At 40.8% G+C, this 20,937-nt stretch overlaps 1 protein-coding gene, 1 long non-coding RNA gene and 1 pseudogene across 5 annotated transcripts in view; 1 reads left to right on the top strand and 2 right to left on the bottom strand.

The window, feature by feature from the left end:
* Positions 1–19,563, bottom strand: part of LOC110045683 (fibroblast growth factor receptor-like 1) — a 33,796-nt gene extending 14,233 nt beyond the window's left edge. Inside the window, exons 1-4 of one of the 4 annotated variants that reach the window (XM_089293052.1) lie at positions 15,051–15,191; positions 13,644–13,664; positions 5,689–6,036; positions 5,148–5,222 (exon numbers count right to left, since the gene is read on the bottom strand). In XM_089293052.1, the coding sequence (XP_089149178.1) occupies positions 5,148–5,222; positions 5,689–6,036; positions 13,644–13,664; positions 15,051–15,120 (514 nt within the window). In that variant the 5' untranslated portion in view covers positions 15,121–15,191. Of the gene's footprint in view, positions 1–5,147; positions 5,223–5,688; positions 6,037–13,643; positions 13,665–15,050 lie in introns of those variants that run through there. The other 3 variants (XM_089293054.1, XM_089293053.1, XR_016208227.1) reach the window with 3 other exon arrangements.
* Positions 1,354–4,038, bottom strand: LOC149118276 (uncharacterized; annotated as a pseudogene).
* On the top strand, positions 18,846–20,479 carry LOC149118275 (uncharacterized). The gene is made up of 2 exons (XR_016208233.1): positions 18,846–18,919; positions 18,999–20,479. It is a non-coding gene; the product is annotated as an uncharacterized LOC149118275 (long non-coding RNA).
* The last annotated feature ends 458 nt before the right edge of the window (positions 20,480–20,937 follow it).

Here is a 20,937-nt window from a genome sequence, read left to right as displayed (position 1 = left end):
CTTTTTTGATATTTTTTTCGTCCGCCTTCAAGATGGAGTACATTTTCGGTCTAAGACCAACGTACTCTGCGATGGGGGTTCCTGCACATTCGTCTTTCATCTTGCCCAAGACCTTTTTGTTCTTGTTTGAGTGGAGTGGATGCTCATTCGGGTAGTCGCTCGTGTCGTAAAAGTGCATGTTGTTTTTCATGTCTTCGTAGACGTCTTCTGTTGCCATTATAATCAAAAGGCTGTCGGTGTCCGTGTACAAGAGCTCGACTTTTGAGCCGTACTTCTTTTTTAGCTCGTTGTAAAAGAAGTCGTACATCAGGATCTTGCTGTTGTCAAGGATCGTCATCCCCGTGTAGACCGGCTTGTTTAGAAGCAGCTTGCTCTTTCGCATGTCAATCCCCGCCATGTCGTTTGAGAATAAAACATGCCTTGAGTACAAAGGGCTCGCGATCAATTTCCTTATTTTGCCCGTCTCGTTGCTGCGCACTATTCTTATGTCAACGCGGTTGCGCAGGTTTTCCATGGTTTTGCCGAAAACGGAGTTGTTCATTAGCTTGTAAAAGTTCTTTTCAAAGTTGCTCTTCGCTTTCTTCCTAAACTGTGTGTTCATCCGGATGTACGGCTCCATCCAGCGTTCTTGTTCGAACTCCAGCACCCTGTGCACACGCTTCAGTTTCATTCCCTGCTTCAGATAAAACTGCAAGTTCCTGTAATGCACAACGTAGTTCTTTTTGTCTTGAAGCGTCAGCAGCAGCTTCTTGCTGTCCGGGGGTTTCAGGTCTAGGTCTTTCATCAGCCCCGTTTGGTAGTCCGACATCCACTCCTTTTTTACGGCCTTTTTCTCCGGCGCCAGGGGATAGCTGTTGTGCTCCTCGTGAAGTTCTGGCGGGTATTCGAGATCCACCTCGAGAATGCACCCCTTCTTTGCGTTTTCTTTCATCCCAAGAATCTCCTCCTCTGTGGGCAGCTCGCTTTTCCACTTGAAGCCTCTTATCGGGAGAGGCAAACTCATCGCCCATCCGTAAAGATTGTTTGCGTCGAGATAGAGGAGGTATTTTTTTGGCTTGCTGGGGTCGTAGCCCGGTACTTGCGGGTTGTTTGCCTTGGCGAACCTGTTGCTCACCATAGAGATTCCACCCCGCATCCCCCTTTCTACGAAGAGGTGCTTTTCGTTGTCTGTGAAGAGCTCAAGCTCGACCCCAGTCTTTTTCAAGAGCGCGTCCCAGGAGAGGCCTGGCGACGTGAAATAGTGCGCCGGATCTAGCCCGTACTGATCAAGGCACAGTTTTCGGAAGTTCTCAAACACATCAGCCAGCAGCGCGACGTCAGTTTTCACGTAAAGATCGTGGTAATCGCCCAGCGTTTTGCATCCAAAAGCCCCCCAGACGGCCTGCGCGTGCGCGTACTCTTCGTCTGTTTGTGCTCGTCGTTCAGCTTGCTGTAAAACTTCTCTTTGTCCGGAAGCCTTGTCTCGCTGAGTCTTTCCCTTGAGTCCATGTACTCGTAAGGATAGATCCCTTTTTTGTAAAGCAGGTCGCTGCCTTTCGAAATCGTTGATGTTATTTTCAAAGCCTCCTTCGGTGTTGCTCTTACAAGTGAATCAAGGCTCCCTTGCAAAAAGTTCAAGCTGTCGATGAAACGAAGATTACCGACCGAGAATGTGATATATTTCTCCATGTTGTTGGCGACACATTTCACCTCTTTCTCCAGCTTCGACATCGCTTGCATCAAGTGGTGCGCGTCGTAGCCCCTCAGGTTGTGGAATACGACTGGTATTGGGTCAGTCTTCGGGTTAATTCGCAGTTTCTTGTTACATTCGCTGTGCGCGGCTCCGCGAAACCTGCCAGTTATGTGGCAATGGTCCTTTACTGCGTCTCTGAAGTTTTTCTGAAGTAAAGGGTTTCCACAGTACTTGCAGTTTTCCTGTGATCCGGCTTCCAACTTGTCTTTTTCATCTTCCAGCCTTTTCAGCCTTTGAAATCCCCACTTCTCCTTCTCTTTCTGTGCCATGTAGAAACATTTTTTGTGGCCTTGCCCCCAGTAAACCCATTTTTCTCTTACGCCTTCTTCATCCGGTTCTTCTTCAAAGTTCCAGACAGGCAAAGAATCTATGAATTCGTCTTTTATCAGAGCTTTGTTGCACACGTGGCAATCGGCCGCTTTCTTGAAGTCTTCCCAGTCCTTCCACGTCATTTCAATCGGCTTTGGTGTGGCCAAACTCTCTCTTATTTTCTCTTCCTCCTGCATAATGGCACCTAAAAACTCCCCAACCGCATTTTCACCCCTGTAAGTGTTGGAACCTACCACTTCACCATCGCTTCTCACAACAAGGTAAGAATATCCGCATGCCTCGTGCCTTTCGGTCTTCTCTGTGTAGCTTGTTTGCGTTCTCTCACGCTCACAGCCATGAATCTTTCTGACAAGAGCCTCAAAATCCGCGTAAATAGTGAAGGGCATCTTCATCTGTTTTCGAATGAAAGGGTGTTTTCCCCCTCTTTCGGCATCACAATCCTTGTCGGCCTGCCGTTCACACCGTTGCAATATTTTTTGTGTTCCACGAGCAAGTCTGCTCTTGAGAAACCGGTCAAGCACAGCATGCAAAAGTTCTTTGCGTCTCTGTGCTTTGTCTGATCGAAAAGCAAAGCGCTTTCTCTTTTTACGAAACAGTAATGCTGAAGTTCCCCTTTCTCAATTAACATCAAGTTTATCCGCGGCACGTTCGCTTGTTTTCGGCTTATCCGGTGCACAATCACACAATCGTTTTCCCAGCCAAATACGTTTATTGCGAGTTTCGGGTTTTGTGCCTCGAGCTTTTCTATTTGTTTTACCGGCGTCGGGAAATCGATTCCTGTGTAGTTGATGCCGTCGTTGACAGGATATTTGCTTGGTCTTTGCGGGTTCTTTCCATCTTTTGGAGGGAATAAAGCGGCTCTGAGCGACCATTTCAGACATTCGTTGTCCCTGTTTTGGACGTTGATTATCGCTTTCTTTCTCGCCAGTTTGGCGGGAAGTGGCAGATAGGTCCCTCCGCGAAGTGGCTGATAGCGCGCAACATTCACGTATGCGACCTGTATCCTTTCAACCGCCCATCCTGATCCCATCTCGGACCAGTGCTCTATTTCTCCTTTTGCGTTTTCAATGAATTCGTCGAATTTTTGTCTTATCAGGTCCTCTTCATTCTTTTTGAAAACGTGCGTTTCGTCTTCTTTGAAATAATGCTCCATGAATTGCGTTTGGTCGTTTCTTTCTATTGAGAACTTCACTTGTAACCCGAAACTTACTTTAACGCTATTTAATCTTAGGGTTTCTTGTTCGACCAAATCGGTGATCTTTTCTTTGTTCTCTCTTGCGAACCTCAAAAGATCTTTATTGTTTGGGTTCCTTTCGGATATATCCATTCTCCACACACGGAGCCATTCTTGGAAATTGTTTTGGGATATTTGGAACCCGTCATATAATGCGTGAACCTCGTGTGCCAACGGCTCGGGAAGGTTTATTCTTTCCTCCCTCGGTATTGGGCCGTAGAACATTTGCAGAACATCGGACGAGTATCTTGCGGCAGCCATGTCGGCGCAGTATGCACTGAGCGTGCGCTTCTCCAATAGGAAATATTTTCTGGCACAGTTTTGTGTATACAAGTGAAGGGCACATCCGCGCATATTGTTTACGGACTATGGACCAGCTTTTTCGCTTTGCTGTTGTGGCACAGCACACGGTTCTGGCACAGCTCTCATGCCTCAGTTCTGGCACAGCACACACGCGCAGTTCTGGCGCAGCACACACACTAAGTTCTGGCACAGCACACACACACATATAAAGTGGGGGTTCTGGACGCACAGTGGGGAGCAAGAGGGCAAAAAACAGTCCGAAAAAGCCCCCCAGCTCCTTCTCCGAAGCTTTAGTCTGAGGAGAAGGAGCTGGGGGGCTTTTTCGGACTGTTTTTTGTCCTCTTGCTCCCCACTGTGCCAGAACCCCCACTTTATATGTGTGTAAGGACGGAATGAAAATGCCCAGCCGAAGGATGGACCCATATCTTAACACTTCCATTTGGTACCTAAAACTGAAAGATCTAGTACCCGACGACTCGGGGAAATACACTTGCATAGTGTCCAATCCATATGGCAGTATAAATCACACTTACACGCTTCAGGTTGTTGGTGAGTTTAGCAAAAATGTACTCAATTATGCAGCAGTGCTTTCCTTAGCAAAGATGGGAAACGCAGCGCTCCCGTTAAAGTTTTGTTGGTATAAATATTATTACTCAAATCAATCTGATACTGAAAATATCTCTGCAATATATCCTACTATACAGTAAAAGCGAGTATGATCACCAATTTGGTATGTATAATGTAGAATTATATTAAAAATTACCTTGAAGTTTATAGTCCATTAACCTCTTTGGTTTTGCATGTCATTGCACAGTGTAGAAATAAAAAACCAAAGCAATATCGGTTTTCTTCCGATGTTCAGTTCAAAACGAGTATACTCTCCGTAATCCATTGACAACTTTCGCAATTCCTGATTGCTCAGGAAACTAGACGTCCAACGCTTCTAATTTCATCATCTGTACAATCAATCAAAACTTTCTCATATTTCTTCTTTTCCCACAAGGTTATTACATTTCATTTTCAAAACAGGCAATATCACATGAAGAGTGGTCATAACCCGCATTAATCAATGACTTTTCCTTAATAAATAAGGTAAATACTTGCAAACTATTAACCACCGGTTTTCCTTTGGCACTCCAATGAATTTGAATTATAACGAAAATTAAATTACATTACTAAATTAAATTAAATTAAATTGTAGCACTTTATGTGGTGTGAACTCTAATATTACAAAACATGGTGAACCTCCCAAGCAATCGATTATTTCAGGCATCAGATCAAAGCTATATTCGAGTTCTCTTACAGCTGCTAGCTTATTCCTACAAAAAAAAATTGCAGATCGTGAGCTTAGAACTCAACGCCTCCCCAAGAGTCATGGCTTTTTCTTAGAGTGGAGCATTTTACGTTTGAGGATAAAATTCTATGGCGGTGAACAGTACTTTGTCATAGCGATATTTATTGTTCAAAGTTGTTACAAAGTATAAATTTGACGAAGTAACTTTCTGTGTCAACTTTGAGTACAACGTCTTTCAGCTTCAGTCAACGTACCTTTAACTTGCACCCGGGTGGTTACTACTTGACTCGTTGGTGTTAATTTGGAGGTCGAAAGACTTGGAGAGATTCCTGTTAAAGCAAATGAAATCACTGTTAGCGATGTTGATCACATTATGTTGAGTGGCTGCAGGAAGACGTGCTGAGCATTGAACTTGAGCTTGTCGCCGTTTTAAGTGTGGTACTGATCAAATTTCGTCTAATTTTATTGCGGAGTTACTGTTCATTTCCTTCAAAGAAAAATAGCATACATTAAACAGAAGACATTGACCATCTTCGCTTCTTCAATTGAGGGGTGGTCAAAACGGTTTCCAGTTAGTATAGGGAAATATATATTATTTATTATTATTAAATAGGTAGAACGTGCAGGGTCTCTGATTCTATTTCCATTTACACTGTATGGTGTACAACACTTGGGAAATAGTCCAGTGCCAAAGCGAGTAAAATCGAATTTTAGTTTATTGCCAAAACAAAAACTAGAACAACTTGAGGTTTGTCAGAAGATTGCTGCATTCTGAATTTTGTGTTTGTTCCTCACCTTCTACTGTTTTAGTGATCTGTTTGTGGTTCAGTTTTGTTTTCTGTACTTCATCACGCCTACCTTCACGCACTATAAGTTCCAGAGTCAAATTTAGTTTCCCGAGAGTATTTTCAGCGATGCAGGTGTAGTTTCCTTGGTCTCGAGGTCTGACTGTCTTGATCTTTATGGTTTTGTTGTTGTTCAAGTTCTTTACTCTTTCCGACAACTGCAAAGGCTTGTCATCCTTGAACCATGTAATAGTCGGTGGTGGCTGTCCAATCACTCCGCATCGTAACCGTTTGACCGCTCCTGCCTCGGCGTCATACTGAAGGTTTGGAGTACCTTGCCTGCGCGGTGGATATTTGTCTGCAACATGGAAAACAATCACAGCCCTCAAGCAAATTCGTTTTGTTATTGTCTGTTGCTGTGGACATTGTTACTAGTACATATACATGTACTGTCACTGTGAAACTGGACCTTTCTATATCAACGAAAACATAGGGTTTGCAAAGTTGACTCAGTATAGCATTATTCATAAAAGGCTAATGTACAATCTAGGCCGCGGATTTAAAAGAAGACCTGTTAACACCGCTTTAACTGAGAAATATCGAGAATTTTACCTTGAGGGCAGAAATAAGAGCAAGGCAAATGTATGACCTCATATATATATATTCCACGTGCTATTTATGGAAGTGAATTCGCACAGTTTCGACAGCTAGAAGGCGTTTGTAACTCTTAAATGTGTTATACCGCTTTGTGTGAGGATGCCGAATTCAAGTTAGGAGGTACATTAAAGAATACTGTACAGAGGGAAAGCTAATTTTCTTTAAAAAACAAATTTGCTTATTTCGCAGACTACCTTTTTCTACATTTATATTTACCTCTACAATACTTAATGTTTTTAACGTTATATTTGTCTTAAAAAACATTGTTTTTTTGAATTCTTAATGAGCAATGAAATATACTTTATTTCTTTTCTGAGTGTATTGCGCTTTCTTTAAAAATTACAACGCGCGATGTGTAAACAGGAGTAAGTTAGAAAACAAATATTCAGTTTACGGTGGCGATGGAGAATTAATTAAAATTAGAATCCGTGTGTGTTAATATGCTCCACAGCCACACTTATTTGTTGATTGCGCCGCAAATTGCCGTCATTTACTTTCACAGACAACACGCAACTGTACTCTTCAGTCTGCTTATACCCGACACAACCTGCATTTGTTTACTTTGCCTTTGTCGCTTTTTTTCCCCATGTAACAGTCCAGTTCATCCAGACTTTGACTAAATAAACGAGCTAAATGGTGTATCCAACAGACGCAAAATTAAAACAGGTCTTTCTAAATAAAAGAGATTTATCGCTTAAAAAGCTGGTTACCTGATAGGCTAACTCTTGACGCATTACTATAAGTCCAATTCAAGTTGCGACGACAGATCAGAGCTTTCTCGCATTCGCTGAATTTCGATCTCCAAAAAGAAGCAATACATCTAGTAAGACCCGAAGCATGTTCTTTCCTTTCTTGATGTAAATAGCAACTGAATATAGTCGATACACGACTGCGATAAGTCAGCATCGTCCATATTATACAAGTACGGGATTGTATTTCACAGTGTTTTGGAGCTTTGTCCTTTTCAACTCGCTTTGTCAAATGATATGAAAAATATGGCTATTCTAGGACATCGTTTCCTCGACTATTTGCATTGCTCTTTTTAAATCGTAATTGTATTTATCTTCAAAATGTGAATAGTGTAAACATTAAGTACCAAAATGTTTCCTGTCTATTATTTTCAAGGAAGTGATGGCCGTTTCCACTGGGCAATGAACGAGCTGTTGACTGAACACACAACAGACATATTCCTTCAATTTTGGTAGCCAAAGACAAAAGAAAAAAAAAAGATAGATCAAATTCGCCGGGGCACAAAAAGGATTATGGAAAACGTTTTCTCGAGTAGATTTTGATTGACGAAAGGTGTCTCGTTTCGTGTATAAGTGAATTCCTCTTTCCCTTTCATCTGGTATTCTGATGTGAGGGAATTCTGCCAGGAGTTGTTAAAGATATTCATCTCACGTCTTCACGATTCTCTTGTTGGCAGGAAATTTAACATCAAGCTACATCATCACCTTTTTGCTTAAAAACCGCATCGCCTACCATTGACTAACAATTGTGCAAACTGCACTACAATCTGTTTTTCACAAACATCCGCCCTCTGCTCTTAATTTACGTCTAAGAATTTCTCAACTGAAAATAAATCAAAGAATGGCAAATTACTTCAACTCCTTACAGACTAGAGTGAAGTTTTTTTGACAAATGCAGAATGCGTGGTTGTAAACTTTGACTTCGCGGTTTTTAAGAAGTTTTAAGACAGTAATGAGCGGCATCACCAAATGTTAATTTATGTCAAAATCGGGCCGCTTGTCACGGATCTAGGTAGAACTTTTAATAAGTTCTTTTTCCCGGGTTGTAGACAAACTAAAAGTAATTTCATTGACAGTAGTTGAGACCCTACGCCTGTGAGTTTTGGACGTGCATGAAAAGGTTGATTAACGCACTGCTGCACCACTGGATTGCGATCGACCAAATTATTGTGGTTGCTTTAGCGTAATAAACGCGCCCTTTCCCCAAGCAAAACACGAAAGGACAGCTGAATCCATCAAAATGTGGGTCAAAGGTAGCTTTCGATGAATATTTGTATTAAAAATAAGGTTCCACAATGTTCCGATATCAGTACGATTTAGAATATTGGCACCCTCTCTCCGATGAAAACAAGGTGCCATGAAACGATCACGAACACGGAATAATCCACTACTAGTTACTAATTCTTCCTTCGACTACCGTTTTGTCTCACTGATGACTATTACCTTTGCTTACAAGCGTGTCTAAAGCAAATTTGCACCTTGCTGTATGAATGATTGATAAACGTGAACGCGCATGAAACAGCTGGACAGACCAGAAATATCACAAGGCACAATGGCGAACACAAAGGAAATGGTAAACAGCAGCTTAGAGTGACTCTAACGTCTTATTTGCTTTCTACTTCGCCGTGCTTAAGAGTTGAACAAACATTTGACGATATATGCCGAGCTATTCAGTAAGATTTCCTTCGTCGCTGCTTGCCAGTAACGAGTTTTTCTTGCATGATTCGAATGAATAGAGCCATTCATCTTGACATATTACCGAAAATTGATTTTTGAAGCGTGACGAGATCTCGTACACGACTCTTCATACTGTCCCATAGAACGAGTGGAAACCGCTTTCGATGTGTGGTGAGCTTGAACAAAGATAAATCAGAGTTAAACAATTTGACGAAAGTTAAACAAGGAATAGTAAGGCTAGGAACGCGTAGTCTCTAGAATGTGAATGTTGCAAAACAACAAGTATGTAGATATCCACTTACCGGGCTGAGCAGTCTGCGTATTGATAACAAGAAGATCTGTTAGATCTTATAACCGCGCTTTAAAAATTTAACGGTTCGCTTAGCACTACCGTCGGTACGCAGTGCACCTTCCAAAGCAGTCATTGATGATTCTTTTCTTACTGTAGACATCACATCACTTGATCAACACAAACTGTATTACTGCACCATCAGTGGTAGCCGTTGACAAATCTCCGATGACGTAATGGTCTTAATCTAGAACTTTCTTCGGGATATGTATGGGCATGAACAATATGAACTACGCAATAATAACACTATTAACAACAGCTTTCTTTCTTTAAAGTCATGATTAAATTTAATCGGTGTTTTCCACGAGTAAAGGGCTAGCAAAGTAGTCACACAAGTCATATAATTTAACAAGAAGATCTGTTAGATCTTATAACCGCGCTTTTAAAATTTAACTGTTTGCTTAGCACTACCGTCGGAACGCAGTGCACATTCCAAAGCAGTCATTGATGATTCTTTTCTTACTGTAGACATCACATCACTTGATCAACACAAATTGTATTATTGCACCATCAGTGGTAGCCATTGACAAATCTCCGATGACATAATGGTCTTAATCTTTGTAGAACTTTCTTCGGGATATGTATGGGCATGAACGATATAAATGACACGATAATAACACTATTAACAACAGCTTTCTTTCTTAAAATTCATGATTAAATTTAATTGGTGTTTTCCACGAGTAAAGGGCTAGCAAAGTAGTCACACAAGTCATATAATTTAATAATAAAACTCTATCCCGACCGATGTATCGATTTTGGTCACTCCAGTGACCACAGATTGAAAACGTGACAGAAAATTGCCGTTACTTTCGATTCTGACCAAATTTAGACAGTGGGATGATCTCATCCTTAGCCAATTACAGGCCATTTTTCAGCTCTTTTCGTCATATCCCCCCCTCGGGAGAATTTTGTCAAGTTAGCTAATTTAGTATGCAAGCCACCGTAATGGCGGTCACCCTCGACGAAGTGTTTATTTGCTCAAAATTGGGGCAAAATCTTTCGGAGATGGAAATCAGGACATTTGTAAGGATACAGAAAGTAATTTGGGGCCGGTTGCTGGCTTCTAAGGCTGAATTTATCCAGAAGTAAGCTGTATTTTCGTTTTCGTGCCGAAAGCCGTGCGATGAAATATGATCGGCTTGTTCTGCTGTCTTGCTCTGTTTTTCTCTTGGTCTTTTTTGTAGCCCGCCGAGGCCAGTCTTTCGTCTAAATCAGTTGAAAAAAGTTCGAAAAAGATGTTCCCAGTCAAGTTTAAGCTCGCAGGCGATAATTCTGAAGTTTTTTGGCCGAAACGTCGGCTTTGTTATGTTCGTGTTTTTCGGTTGCTATGGGCGACCGTTGCTTCCTTTGTTAGGTCAAGTCTGGGGAGTGAGGTCACAAAAAAATTCTAATTAATTCTGGTTTTGTTCGATTTCGCTGAAATTTTAACACGATAAAGCGGGATTGTTAAGGAATAGATTTACCGTCTGCCGATGTGTGGTAGCTATTGACGCTGAAGTGATATATCGCTTCGAAGTCAGGGTTTTGAAGAGATTTTTTTGCAACGTGTAGGTTCGGCGTGATTTTGTAATCGGAAGTTTTTGTTGACCCCGAAGGAAAAAATATCCGAAAAAGGTCATTTCATCGATGATTCAAACGAATATAAATATGTATTTGTTCCGAGCGAAATTTCTGGTGAAAAAAATATAATTTTTGACGAACGCTGGGTTTTTAATTTTTTTCCCGCGAAAGTCAGTATCGGAGATGAGATTTATTAATGTTTCAACAGCTTTTGGCGAGTAAACATCACAGGTTGCGTGACTCAAAATTTGGCCGAGTGGAAGCTTGGGTCTGGTCGCAGACAAAAGTGCGAAAAAAAAAAACCACGGGTAACCCATGAACCGCGCTCGGCCCATGGCCGCGCGGTTAATAATAAAACTCTATCCCGACCGATGTATCGATTTTGGTCACTCCAGTGACCACAGATTGAAAACGTGACAGAAAATTAGCGTTACTTTTGATTCTCACCAAATTTTTCATATCCCCCCCTCGGGAGAATTTTGTCAAGTTAGCTAATTTAGTATGCAAGCCACTGTAATGGCGGTCACCGTCGACGAAATGTTTATTTGCTCAAAATTGGGGCAAAATCTTTCGGAGATGGAAATCAGGACATTTGTAAGGATACAGAAAGTAATTTGGGACCGGTTGCTGGTTTCTAAGGCTGAATTTATCCAGAAGTAAGCTGTATTTTCGTTTTCGTGCCGAAAGCCGTGCGATGAAACATTATCGGCTTGTTCTGCTGTCTTGTTCTGTTTTTCTCTTGGTCTTTTTTGTAGCCCGCCGAGGCCAGTCTTTCGTCTAAATCAGTTGAAAGAAGTTCGAGAAAGATGTTCCCATTCAAGTTTAAGCTCTCAGGCGATAATTCTGGAGTTTTTTGGCCGAAACGTCGGCTTTGTTATGTTCGTGTTTTTCGGTTGCTATGGGCGACCGTTGCTTCCTTTGTTAGATCAAGTCTGGGGAGTGAGGTCACAAAAGAATTCTAATTAATTCTGGTTTTGTTCGATTTCGCTGAAATTTTAACACGATAAAGCGGGATTGTTAAGGAATAGATTTACCGTCTGCCGATGTGTGGTAGCTATTAACGCTGAAGTGTTATATCGCTTCGAAGTCAAGGTTTTGAAAAGATTTTTTTGCCACATGTGGGTTCGGCGTGATTTTGTAATAGGAGGTTTCGGTTGACCCCGAAGGAAAAAATATCCGGAAAAGGTCATTTCATCGACGATTCAAACGAATATAAATATGTATATGTTCCGAATTTTCCCGCGAAAGTCAGTATCGGAGATGAGATTTATTAATGCTTCAACAGCTTTTGGCGAGTAAACATCACAGGTTGCGTGACTCAAAATTTGGCCGAGTGGAAGCTTGGGTCTGCTCGCACACAAGTCGCAAAAAAAAAAACCACGGGTAAACCATGAACCGCGCTCGGCCCATGGCCGCGCGGTCAATAAGGTTGATCAGCAATATTTGCCTGCATGCTCACATCGACAGAGGCCTTCCTTTACGAAGTAACATTCTGTTCACCATTCAAAACCGGCCATCGATCGAGCGGCTGTTGGTTACTACGAAAAGAAATGATTTTCCTCGGTGAGTTGACGCTTTGTATCCACACGGTCGTCTCAAGTTGCCTGGTTTGTCTTAGGGCTGCGCAGACAATTCATTTGCTTGTTGTCAATCTGATGGCACAATACTGACGTAGTGCCAAAGAACAAAATACTTCACTTTGATGTGAACGTGACAGTTTCACCGATTTCATGAGACATAAATACCGATAGCGAACAAATCCTTACGGAAGATTCCGATCGCCAAATTCCCTTAGTAATAGAGCGCTAAGCACTATCAAACAACGGCATGAATTCCGCTCTGAAGGGAATTTTGATTGGCTTAGTGTTTCGCTGGTCTCGGTATGTTGGCTTTGCTTGAATTTTGTGTGAAATTTCAATGGTTTCAAGTGACAAATGGCCCCGCCTCTATCAATCATGTCAAAATACAAAGGATGTCAAGTACACACGCGTTTCCGGTTGGATGGGGTTTCTGTACCCTTGGAGTAAATTCATTATTCAATTCCTAATTACTTCATCTTTTTTTTGGAAGCACATTAGCAGAGTCCTTACAAAATCGCTTAACTCGTTTTAACATACTTGGGTCAGAAAATCTTGGTGCTCCTAAAACAAGGACACATAAATAGAATAAATATAACCAAAATTGATGTGAGTCGGTCATGTGATGATGTGTAGTTTGACTCAATCTCTACACTTACTCTCTTGTATACATGGCCAGTTGTGTAGTTAGCGCAAAAGCTGACTTTGAATTACAAACAATTGAAATGCCAAAGGAATCGAAAAACCCGTAGTTAATAGTTTGCAAGTGATCATCTTAGTTCCCTAGAAATGTCATTCATTAATGCGATTATGGTCACTTTAAATATGATATTGCTTGTTACGAAAATCAAATGTAATAAATTTGTGGAAAGAGAAGAAATGAGAGAATTCAGTGCAACTGAGAAGCGATGGACATCTATACTTTCCCCTTCAGCAATCGAGAATTGCGATAGTTCAGTGTCAATGCAACATAAAGAATATGTAGTCGTTTTCAACTGAGCGTAGGAGGGAATCAAAACTGTTTTGGTTTTATCTCGATAGATAATTTGATGTGTTACACTGTGCAGTTACATACCAAACACGGTATAAAAAGATAACTTCAAGGTTTTTTTTACTATAATTCTGAAGCAATTAGATCAAGTGCTTTCGAAATCGAAAGTGCAAAGTTGCTTCGTTATTGAATATTCCGTTTGCAATGAACCATATCTTGAGATGTTGGTAGCCTGCCAATACCAGACTTTAGTTTTAGCAAATTGAGCACGCATCAAGTGAAAGTTTTCCTGATTTCGAGCTTTTTTTACCGTTTCCATTAAAATATCGATTTTTCTAGGAAACATGTTATACGAAAATTTTCTGTAGAGAGGGATTTTCTAAAAGTTAAAGTCAGCGCACTTACCTTTATTTTTCATCCGGGTAGCTGAGAAACAGGAGAGAGAGAGAGAGAAAAAAAAGGTTCCAGTTCTTCTCAGTCCACACATATTCTACTCCGATTTTACTTACTTTTGTTTTCCTAATACACCCGTTCGTTTAGTAATGTCCAGGATAGCCAAGGCATTGCTAAACGTCATCTTTTTCGCACGCATTATGTGCCGTTTATTTAAAACTACCGATTCCATTCGCGGCATGTGATTCGTTGACTCGTTCCCAGTTGTCCTCTTACCTCTTTATCGACTGGGAACGAGTCAGGGATCTACGAATGGCATGGTAACCCCGGAAAGGGACAGCTCACGAAGGGACAACCACAAATCATAACTTTTTTCAAACCCGGGTGCGGATCTAGGAAAAATGTTGACCGATTTACTGCAAAACGAGCGCCGAAGGCGCAAGGTCCTAGAGGGCTCCGGGGGCATGCTCCCCCGGGAAATTTTTTTTTAATTTTAACTACCTAAAGTACCCTTTCCTGGCTTTTTGAGTCAGTTAGACAATACATTTGCCAGTTCCATTCTCCTTGGATGAAGCCTTGCAAATCTGCGAATTATTTCGTCAAAGTCAATGTCCATGTTATAATGTAAAATTTTGCCGCTAAAACGTGTCTATGACCCTTGTCTATTTCCGGTAATTGGCAAAAAAGAAGAAATAAAAAATAAATGTCAAAACTATTTTCGAGATTCAACTTCCAGTTTACTTTTATTAAAATATATATATATATATATTTATTGATTGATTTTTTTTTATTATTATGAAAATTCTGACCGATTTCCGTAAAACGGTGGAAACCGGTATGGATCCGCGTATGGATCTGCCTCTAGCCTTGTTTGAACAAAGGGGTAGTGTAGTCCCGTAGCCCTGTTGTAAGGACTTGTGGTAGCGATTTGATCACGAGTGCTGACCGTTACACGCGTTTTAATCATAATGAATATTCAAGAATTCAACATTCCAACACGTCCGGTACTTCAAACGTATATGGTGAAACTTTCAAATCGTTGGATGGCTTTCAAATGGCAGACATCGAAAGCATGAAAGTGAAAATGATTTCCATGAGCTCAGGTTGAGCGCAATTATTAACATTATCATTGATTATGAGTTTATTTATGGGAGCTACAGCAGTATCACGTAACACATCCAAACTCAGATCTAATCAAACTCCACAGGAAAATGTTTCATTATAGACATTGTGCACTCTGCTTTACGATTATATTATAGCTGTAACAATCAAGTACAACGCACATTACAAGCGAAATCTTCGCTTTCATTTACCCTCGCCGAAGCTGCGCAATCGTAACTTAATCCCGAGCGTTATATGACTTGAGTCACATAAACAGTCGAATTGAGTTATCACTAAACGTTTCTCAGTGGTACTTGCCTGAATATACCATCGACGAGAAGAAAGCTATGAGTAGAAGCATCACGAACAGTTTCATACCGGGTTCCATCGTGCTTCGAGTAAACTCAGTGCTTTTTACTCTTCTTGTCTGTGTGCTGGGGGTCTGGCAGGCTGCCCAAACGATATAAACATTCAAAACAAAATAGAAATTGAAAACTGATGAGTCGAAAAAGGTCAAAGTGTCGTCTTGGGAAAAATCACAAACGTTTCGAGCATAGCCCTTCTTCAGTGTGAGGCCGTTAAAAGTTCGGTTCACGCGACTGTTCATTTGAAAGTACACTCTTTTTCAATATGAGAATGCCTAATTTTGGACTGAACGTTCTTATATTTTGGGGAATTTGAGGCTGAAAACGTTCTTACGATGTTCTTAAATTTAACTACCTTGATAATACTTCAGACTTTGTATGACCTGATGACTGTGATAGTGTAGAAGTTATTTTGGAACAGTTATAAATAAGAACTGCTGATTACCGAGATGTGCGTCATGCAATAAGAATAAGAAAACCATTGTCAATGTTACACAAAACATACCCTTCCTTAAGTATTTGGGTTAATTTTACATTTTTTTTGTTACCTTTATTTTATGCTTGACATTTTTAAAATACATACAGATTAGCAAAATAAGAACGTTCTTAATCGACTCTCAGCCTGAGGAATGTTCTTAATACGTTCTTAAAATTTTGGTTAATCTCAGTCTCAAAGTTCTTATAAAAAAGGTTCTTAGATAAAAAAAAAAAAAAAGAGTGTAACGTACAGTTTTTCAACTTTTATTTTCTTTTGAATGTTTATATCCATTAATAAGTATTACGCCTCAACCGGGGAGAGCAATTTCTTTTGTTCTGTTCATCCTAAACATCTGCCCAAACAATATTGTCGGTAAGCCACAGATTGTTTCAAGCATGAGTGAAACAGGCCAGGCGCTATTCTACATCTACATTTATTTAGTTGATAAAGTCCCGCAAGACATCACATCAACTGTACCAAACATATATGCACATATGCATAAGCTAGACAAAAAGGATAATTAAAAAATAATACTTAAGTACAATTTACTTTACTCATTTCACGTGTTTTCCTAAATTTAACTTAAAATCAGATAATGACTTGCAATTTACTAAGTCAGCGGGCAGTAGGTTCCACTCTGTTATTGATCTAGGAAAAAAAGAAAACTTAAAAACGTCCTTAGATACTTTTGGCATCCTATACTTAAAAGCATGGCTGTTGCGTGTTCTTTTTTCACTGTTTAGTATTAAGTGTTCTTCTGTGGTTATGTCCATTAAGTTATGACTAAGTTTGTACATTAGAGTCAGTCTGTTTTTCTTTCGTCTTGTTTCTAATGTGTCCCATTTCAAGTCAGATAGCATGTCTGTCACGCTTGCTGTGTTGTTGAAGTTTTGAAGGCAAAAACGAGCAGCTTTCCTTTGAACTCTCTCCAGGGTTAAAATATCTTTTTTGTAATGTGGGTCCCACGAGGCACTTGCGTACTCCAATTGGGGTCGGACGATGCTGGTGTAGGCCGTTTCGCGTACTTTCCTGGGGCAGTTCCAGAGAATTCTCTTTATCACCCCCAAGGATCGACTCGCCTTGCTTGATATAGATGAGATATGGTCAGACCACCTTAATTTACTGTTAACGGCAATTCCTAGGTACGATGCAGAATCTACTTGCTCAAGTTTGGACCCACAGAACAAATATGACCGTTGGGGAGGACATTGCGTATTTGAAATACAGATGATGTTGCATTTGGAAGGGTTAAATTGCATCTGCCACTTATGTTGCCAGGTTTCTAGTTTATTGAGGTCGTCTTGGAGATTTTCGCAATCTGAGTCTTCAACCACCACTCCGTACAAAAGGGTGTCATCGGCAAACAGCTTTACGGTAGAGGTTAGACCATTTGGCAAGTCGTTGATCTATGTTAGGAACAACAGCGGGCCTAGTACTGATCCTTGTGGTACACCCGAAGTCACTGGGGAGGAGGTAGATGTTGCATCCTCACAGATGACAGTTTGAACCCTCTTAGTGAGAAAGGATTCCATCCAGGATAAGAGGTTACCATGGATACCATGACGCTCCAGCTTCATTAGTAAGCGTTGATGTGGGACTTTATCGAAGGCTTTCGAAAAATCTAACACAGCAGCATGAATAGATTTGTTTTGTTGTAGAGAGCTTGCAATGTCATGAATAGTAAGTATCAGTTGGAGTTCTGTAGATCTTTTTGATCTAAAGCCATGCTGACAATCTGTTAGTATGTTATAATGTTCAAAATGTTTCATCACATGGCTATGTACAATGTGTTCGAGGATTTTCGATGCTATGCAGGTTAGAGATATGGGTCTGTAGTTTGAAGGATCAGACTTTTTCCCTTTTTTAAAGACACCACATACATTTGCCGATTTCCATCTACTGGGTACGGTTCCACTCTCGATAGAATCTTGGAAGATATTAGTTAGGATAGGAGCAATCTCGGCTGCATATTCTTTTAGAAACCACGGTGGAATGGCATCTGGTCCAGAAGCTTTATTTGTCTTCAATAGCGATAACTGCTTTGCAACTCCATTGATGGTGATAGACAGACTGTCAGTAGCTGGTATTCTGTCATATTCAATATCAGGGATGTTTGATAAGTCTTCCTGAGTAAAGACACTTGAGAATTGATTGTTTAACAAGTCAGCCTTTGACTTGTTATCACTGATTATGGAGCCGTTTATTTCGAAATCTGCAATCCCCAGCTCTTCCTTATTCAGTTGTTTAATATAGGACCAGAATCTCTTAGGGTTTTCTTCAATAGCTTCCCCTAAATAATCAGAGATATATGCATTTCTTGCTTCTTTAAGCCCTTTATGCATTTGTTTTCTAGCTAAACGGAATGCCTCCCAATCATTTTGATTTCCAGAAGATTTTGCTTTATTATAGAGCCTTGTTTACGTCTGGCTAGACATTTCAGAGAATGATTGAACCATGGTAGATTATATCTTGAGCTGGTCCACTTTGAGGGGATGCAAGAATCCATTATACGGTGGATGTTGTCTTCGAAGCAGCTCCATCTATCGTCGACTGAATTAAAGCCCCGTGTATCCATATGAAGTGATAGATTTGTAAGTTCTACTTTAATGCGAGTAGAGTCGGCTTTCTTTCTAATGTATATTTTGCGTTTGGCATTTTTCTTTCTACGGCAGGAAGTGTTCACAGTGAATAAGACAATGTCGTGATCACTAATACCAGGGACGACGCTGATATTTTCAATGATATTGGAATTATTTGAGAAAATTAGATCTAAGATGTTTTGTGAATTCCTGTCCCTTCTAATTGGTTCTTTGACATGTTGACTCAGATCGTGATCATCAATTATTTCTAACAGTCTGTCAGAGGCAGGAGAGTGACTTGAATATTCAGTATCCCAGATGATATCAGGAGCATTGAAATCACCAGAAACAATGATGTTATTTTTATGCACGCTTGACCCAAGTTTTAACAGTGATACATCTAGTTCATCAAGGCTTGTGACGCTGGAGGAATTTGGTCGGTAATATGATCCAAATAGCAGTGATTTTGTTTTCTTGTCTGCTAGCTGACATTGGGTCCAAATAATTTCGCAGTCGGTGTCCAGGTCCGAACGATGTGTTACTATAATATCGTTTTTCACTGCCTGGAAAACGCCTCCGCCGTGGCAATCATCAGGACGATCTTTTCTGAACATTTTGTAGCCCTTTGGAAATATTTCGTTGCTTTCGATGTTCGAACTTAACCAGGATTCAGTACCAAAGATGATATCAGGTTTATATTGGTCTACTACAGCAGCGATGTCTGCTATTTTGTTTTTAGCGCTCCGACAGTTCATTGTCATGCAGGTTAGTTTCCTTCTATTGTTCTTTGGCACGACCTTTGATGTTCTTCTATCTTTGATTGAAGAGCGCTTGTTCTTAACAGATCGTGCATTGAGAAGTGAAAAAGCCACAGAACGTTGAGCTCGCAATCCAGTTGGAGTTTCAAGATCCACAGAAAATGAAACAGGGATCAAAGTTTGAATTCGCGGACCAGGAGGTCGTAAAGGTGTTACGCAACGACGGCCGGTTAACACGGTGATCGAAGAATGAAGACATTTTATATTCCTCTTCTTACCAGACCGTTTTCCGCGACATCTGAGTAAGGAAGCATTCTTTAGTCGAGCCAGTAATTCAGAGCTTGGTTTCAAATCGCCACCTCTGAAGCGAATTTTGAGCAAGTCGTTCCTGGAGTAAATAAAACATCGAGGCAAATTAACATAACGAACAAAATGGAGACCAAGGTGTGAAGTCGAAGGAGATACAAGCAAACACTGAGATAAGCGATGGGCGACCGTAAATGCGTTGGGATGCCATACTTGGTTATTATTAATAATCAGAGGAGGACCAGGGTTTTTCTCGATGTCATTGAATATTGTTAAGTCCTTCCTTGGTAGATGAACGCATACATAGCCATGTTTGTGCCAAGAAGAAACAGGTCGACGTGGCATTCCTTTAGAAGATCGATAAAAACATCCAAATGGCGATGGAAAGTTGAGGCCGGTTCTCACCAGAGACCAAACTGGCAAGATGCTGCCATTAAAGAGTGGTTGGACGTACAAGGGACTGCAAACAACAATGAACAGCGATACGAAGACTAAAAATCTCGGAGCAACATAAATCGTGGCAGCCATCTTGGCGCCTCCACTCCATATTCTATAAGTCTACGATGTTCTAGTATTTGTGAAAACTTCCTTTGAAATATTAGCCCAGCTTTAGCCGTTATATTAAAAAATATTCAACAGGGAATCACTTTTTTGTCTCTTATACTAAGCTACGAAAGATAAGGTTTGAAGTTCTAGTGCTACTCAAGAGCAGAGGCATCTGAGGCGTCAACGAATTCCATTCACGCAAATCACAACTTCTTAGAAACGTCTTCCACTCAACTTTGCTAAAACCTTGCCTAAGTGCAAAACCTCTGGTAACTGAACGAGTGATAATCCAGAGATTCCCGGTTTGCGCTTTATTGACAACAGTAATATGCCCCTTGGACTGCAGGGATGACTCGCATTCTACTACAGATACAACGCGACAGTTCAATGACGTACAAAATGCTCCTGCACAAAGATAGAATGTAGCTTCTCGGTGACCGTTTGCTAATCTTCAAAGGAAGTATTTCATTTGCAAAGATCTGGAGGAATCGAGCTGTTTCGGTAAAAGGATTTTTTTTAAATAAGACTCACGAATAAACTTGTTTTTAAATACTACCATCGTCATGCATTCTTGTAGAGACCTCTCACCGAGGACACCAACGTGAACACTCGACCAACAAGTTTCTATATTACGCGAAAGGCAAATAAAGACAATTTCGACTAACTCATAAACACCAGTAATGGATCTTTCAGTAAATAAATGGTATTGTTATACCACCCGACTGAAATACGTTTTCCGATTGGAGGAGAACTTGTCACGTGTCGTGGGTCAAAACTCACTAAATCCCTAGGGCGAACAAAACTCACTAACTTCCTAGGGAAACAAAAACTTAAACTTTAGACTCACACGTGATCAGGTCGTGCTCCTTGAAGCCGAAGCAAATTTGTGAGCCAGCCGGCTTCAAGCAAACGATTTCTTCGCAGTATTTTTCTATTTCTGAGTTGGGAGGTATAACAAAACACTTAATGACTGGTCCCGCGGGAAAAAGTGAGTTTGTTTCCCCTCGACCTCAATGTTCCCCTCGGGGAACACTGAGGGTCTCGCTCGGAGAAACAAAACTCATTGTTTCCCCTGGTACCAGTCCCTAAGTGCTTATTGAACCCTTGCTGGTTAAGATACCCAGCCACTGTGCATTTTCCGTCATAGTTGACTGCTATAACGACTCGGGGGAA

The sequence above is a fragment of the Orbicella faveolata genome, unplaced genomic scaffold, assembly GCF_042242905.1.
Source record: "Orbicella faveolata isolate gen_17 unplaced genomic scaffold, um_ofav_v1 contig_1, whole genome shotgun sequence".
Classification (NCBI taxonomy): Eukaryota; Metazoa; Cnidaria; class Anthozoa; order Scleractinia; family Merulinidae; genus Orbicella; species Orbicella faveolata.
The sequence above is the reverse complement of the archived record's forward strand: the minus strand, read 5'-3'. Positions and strand labels throughout refer to the sequence as shown.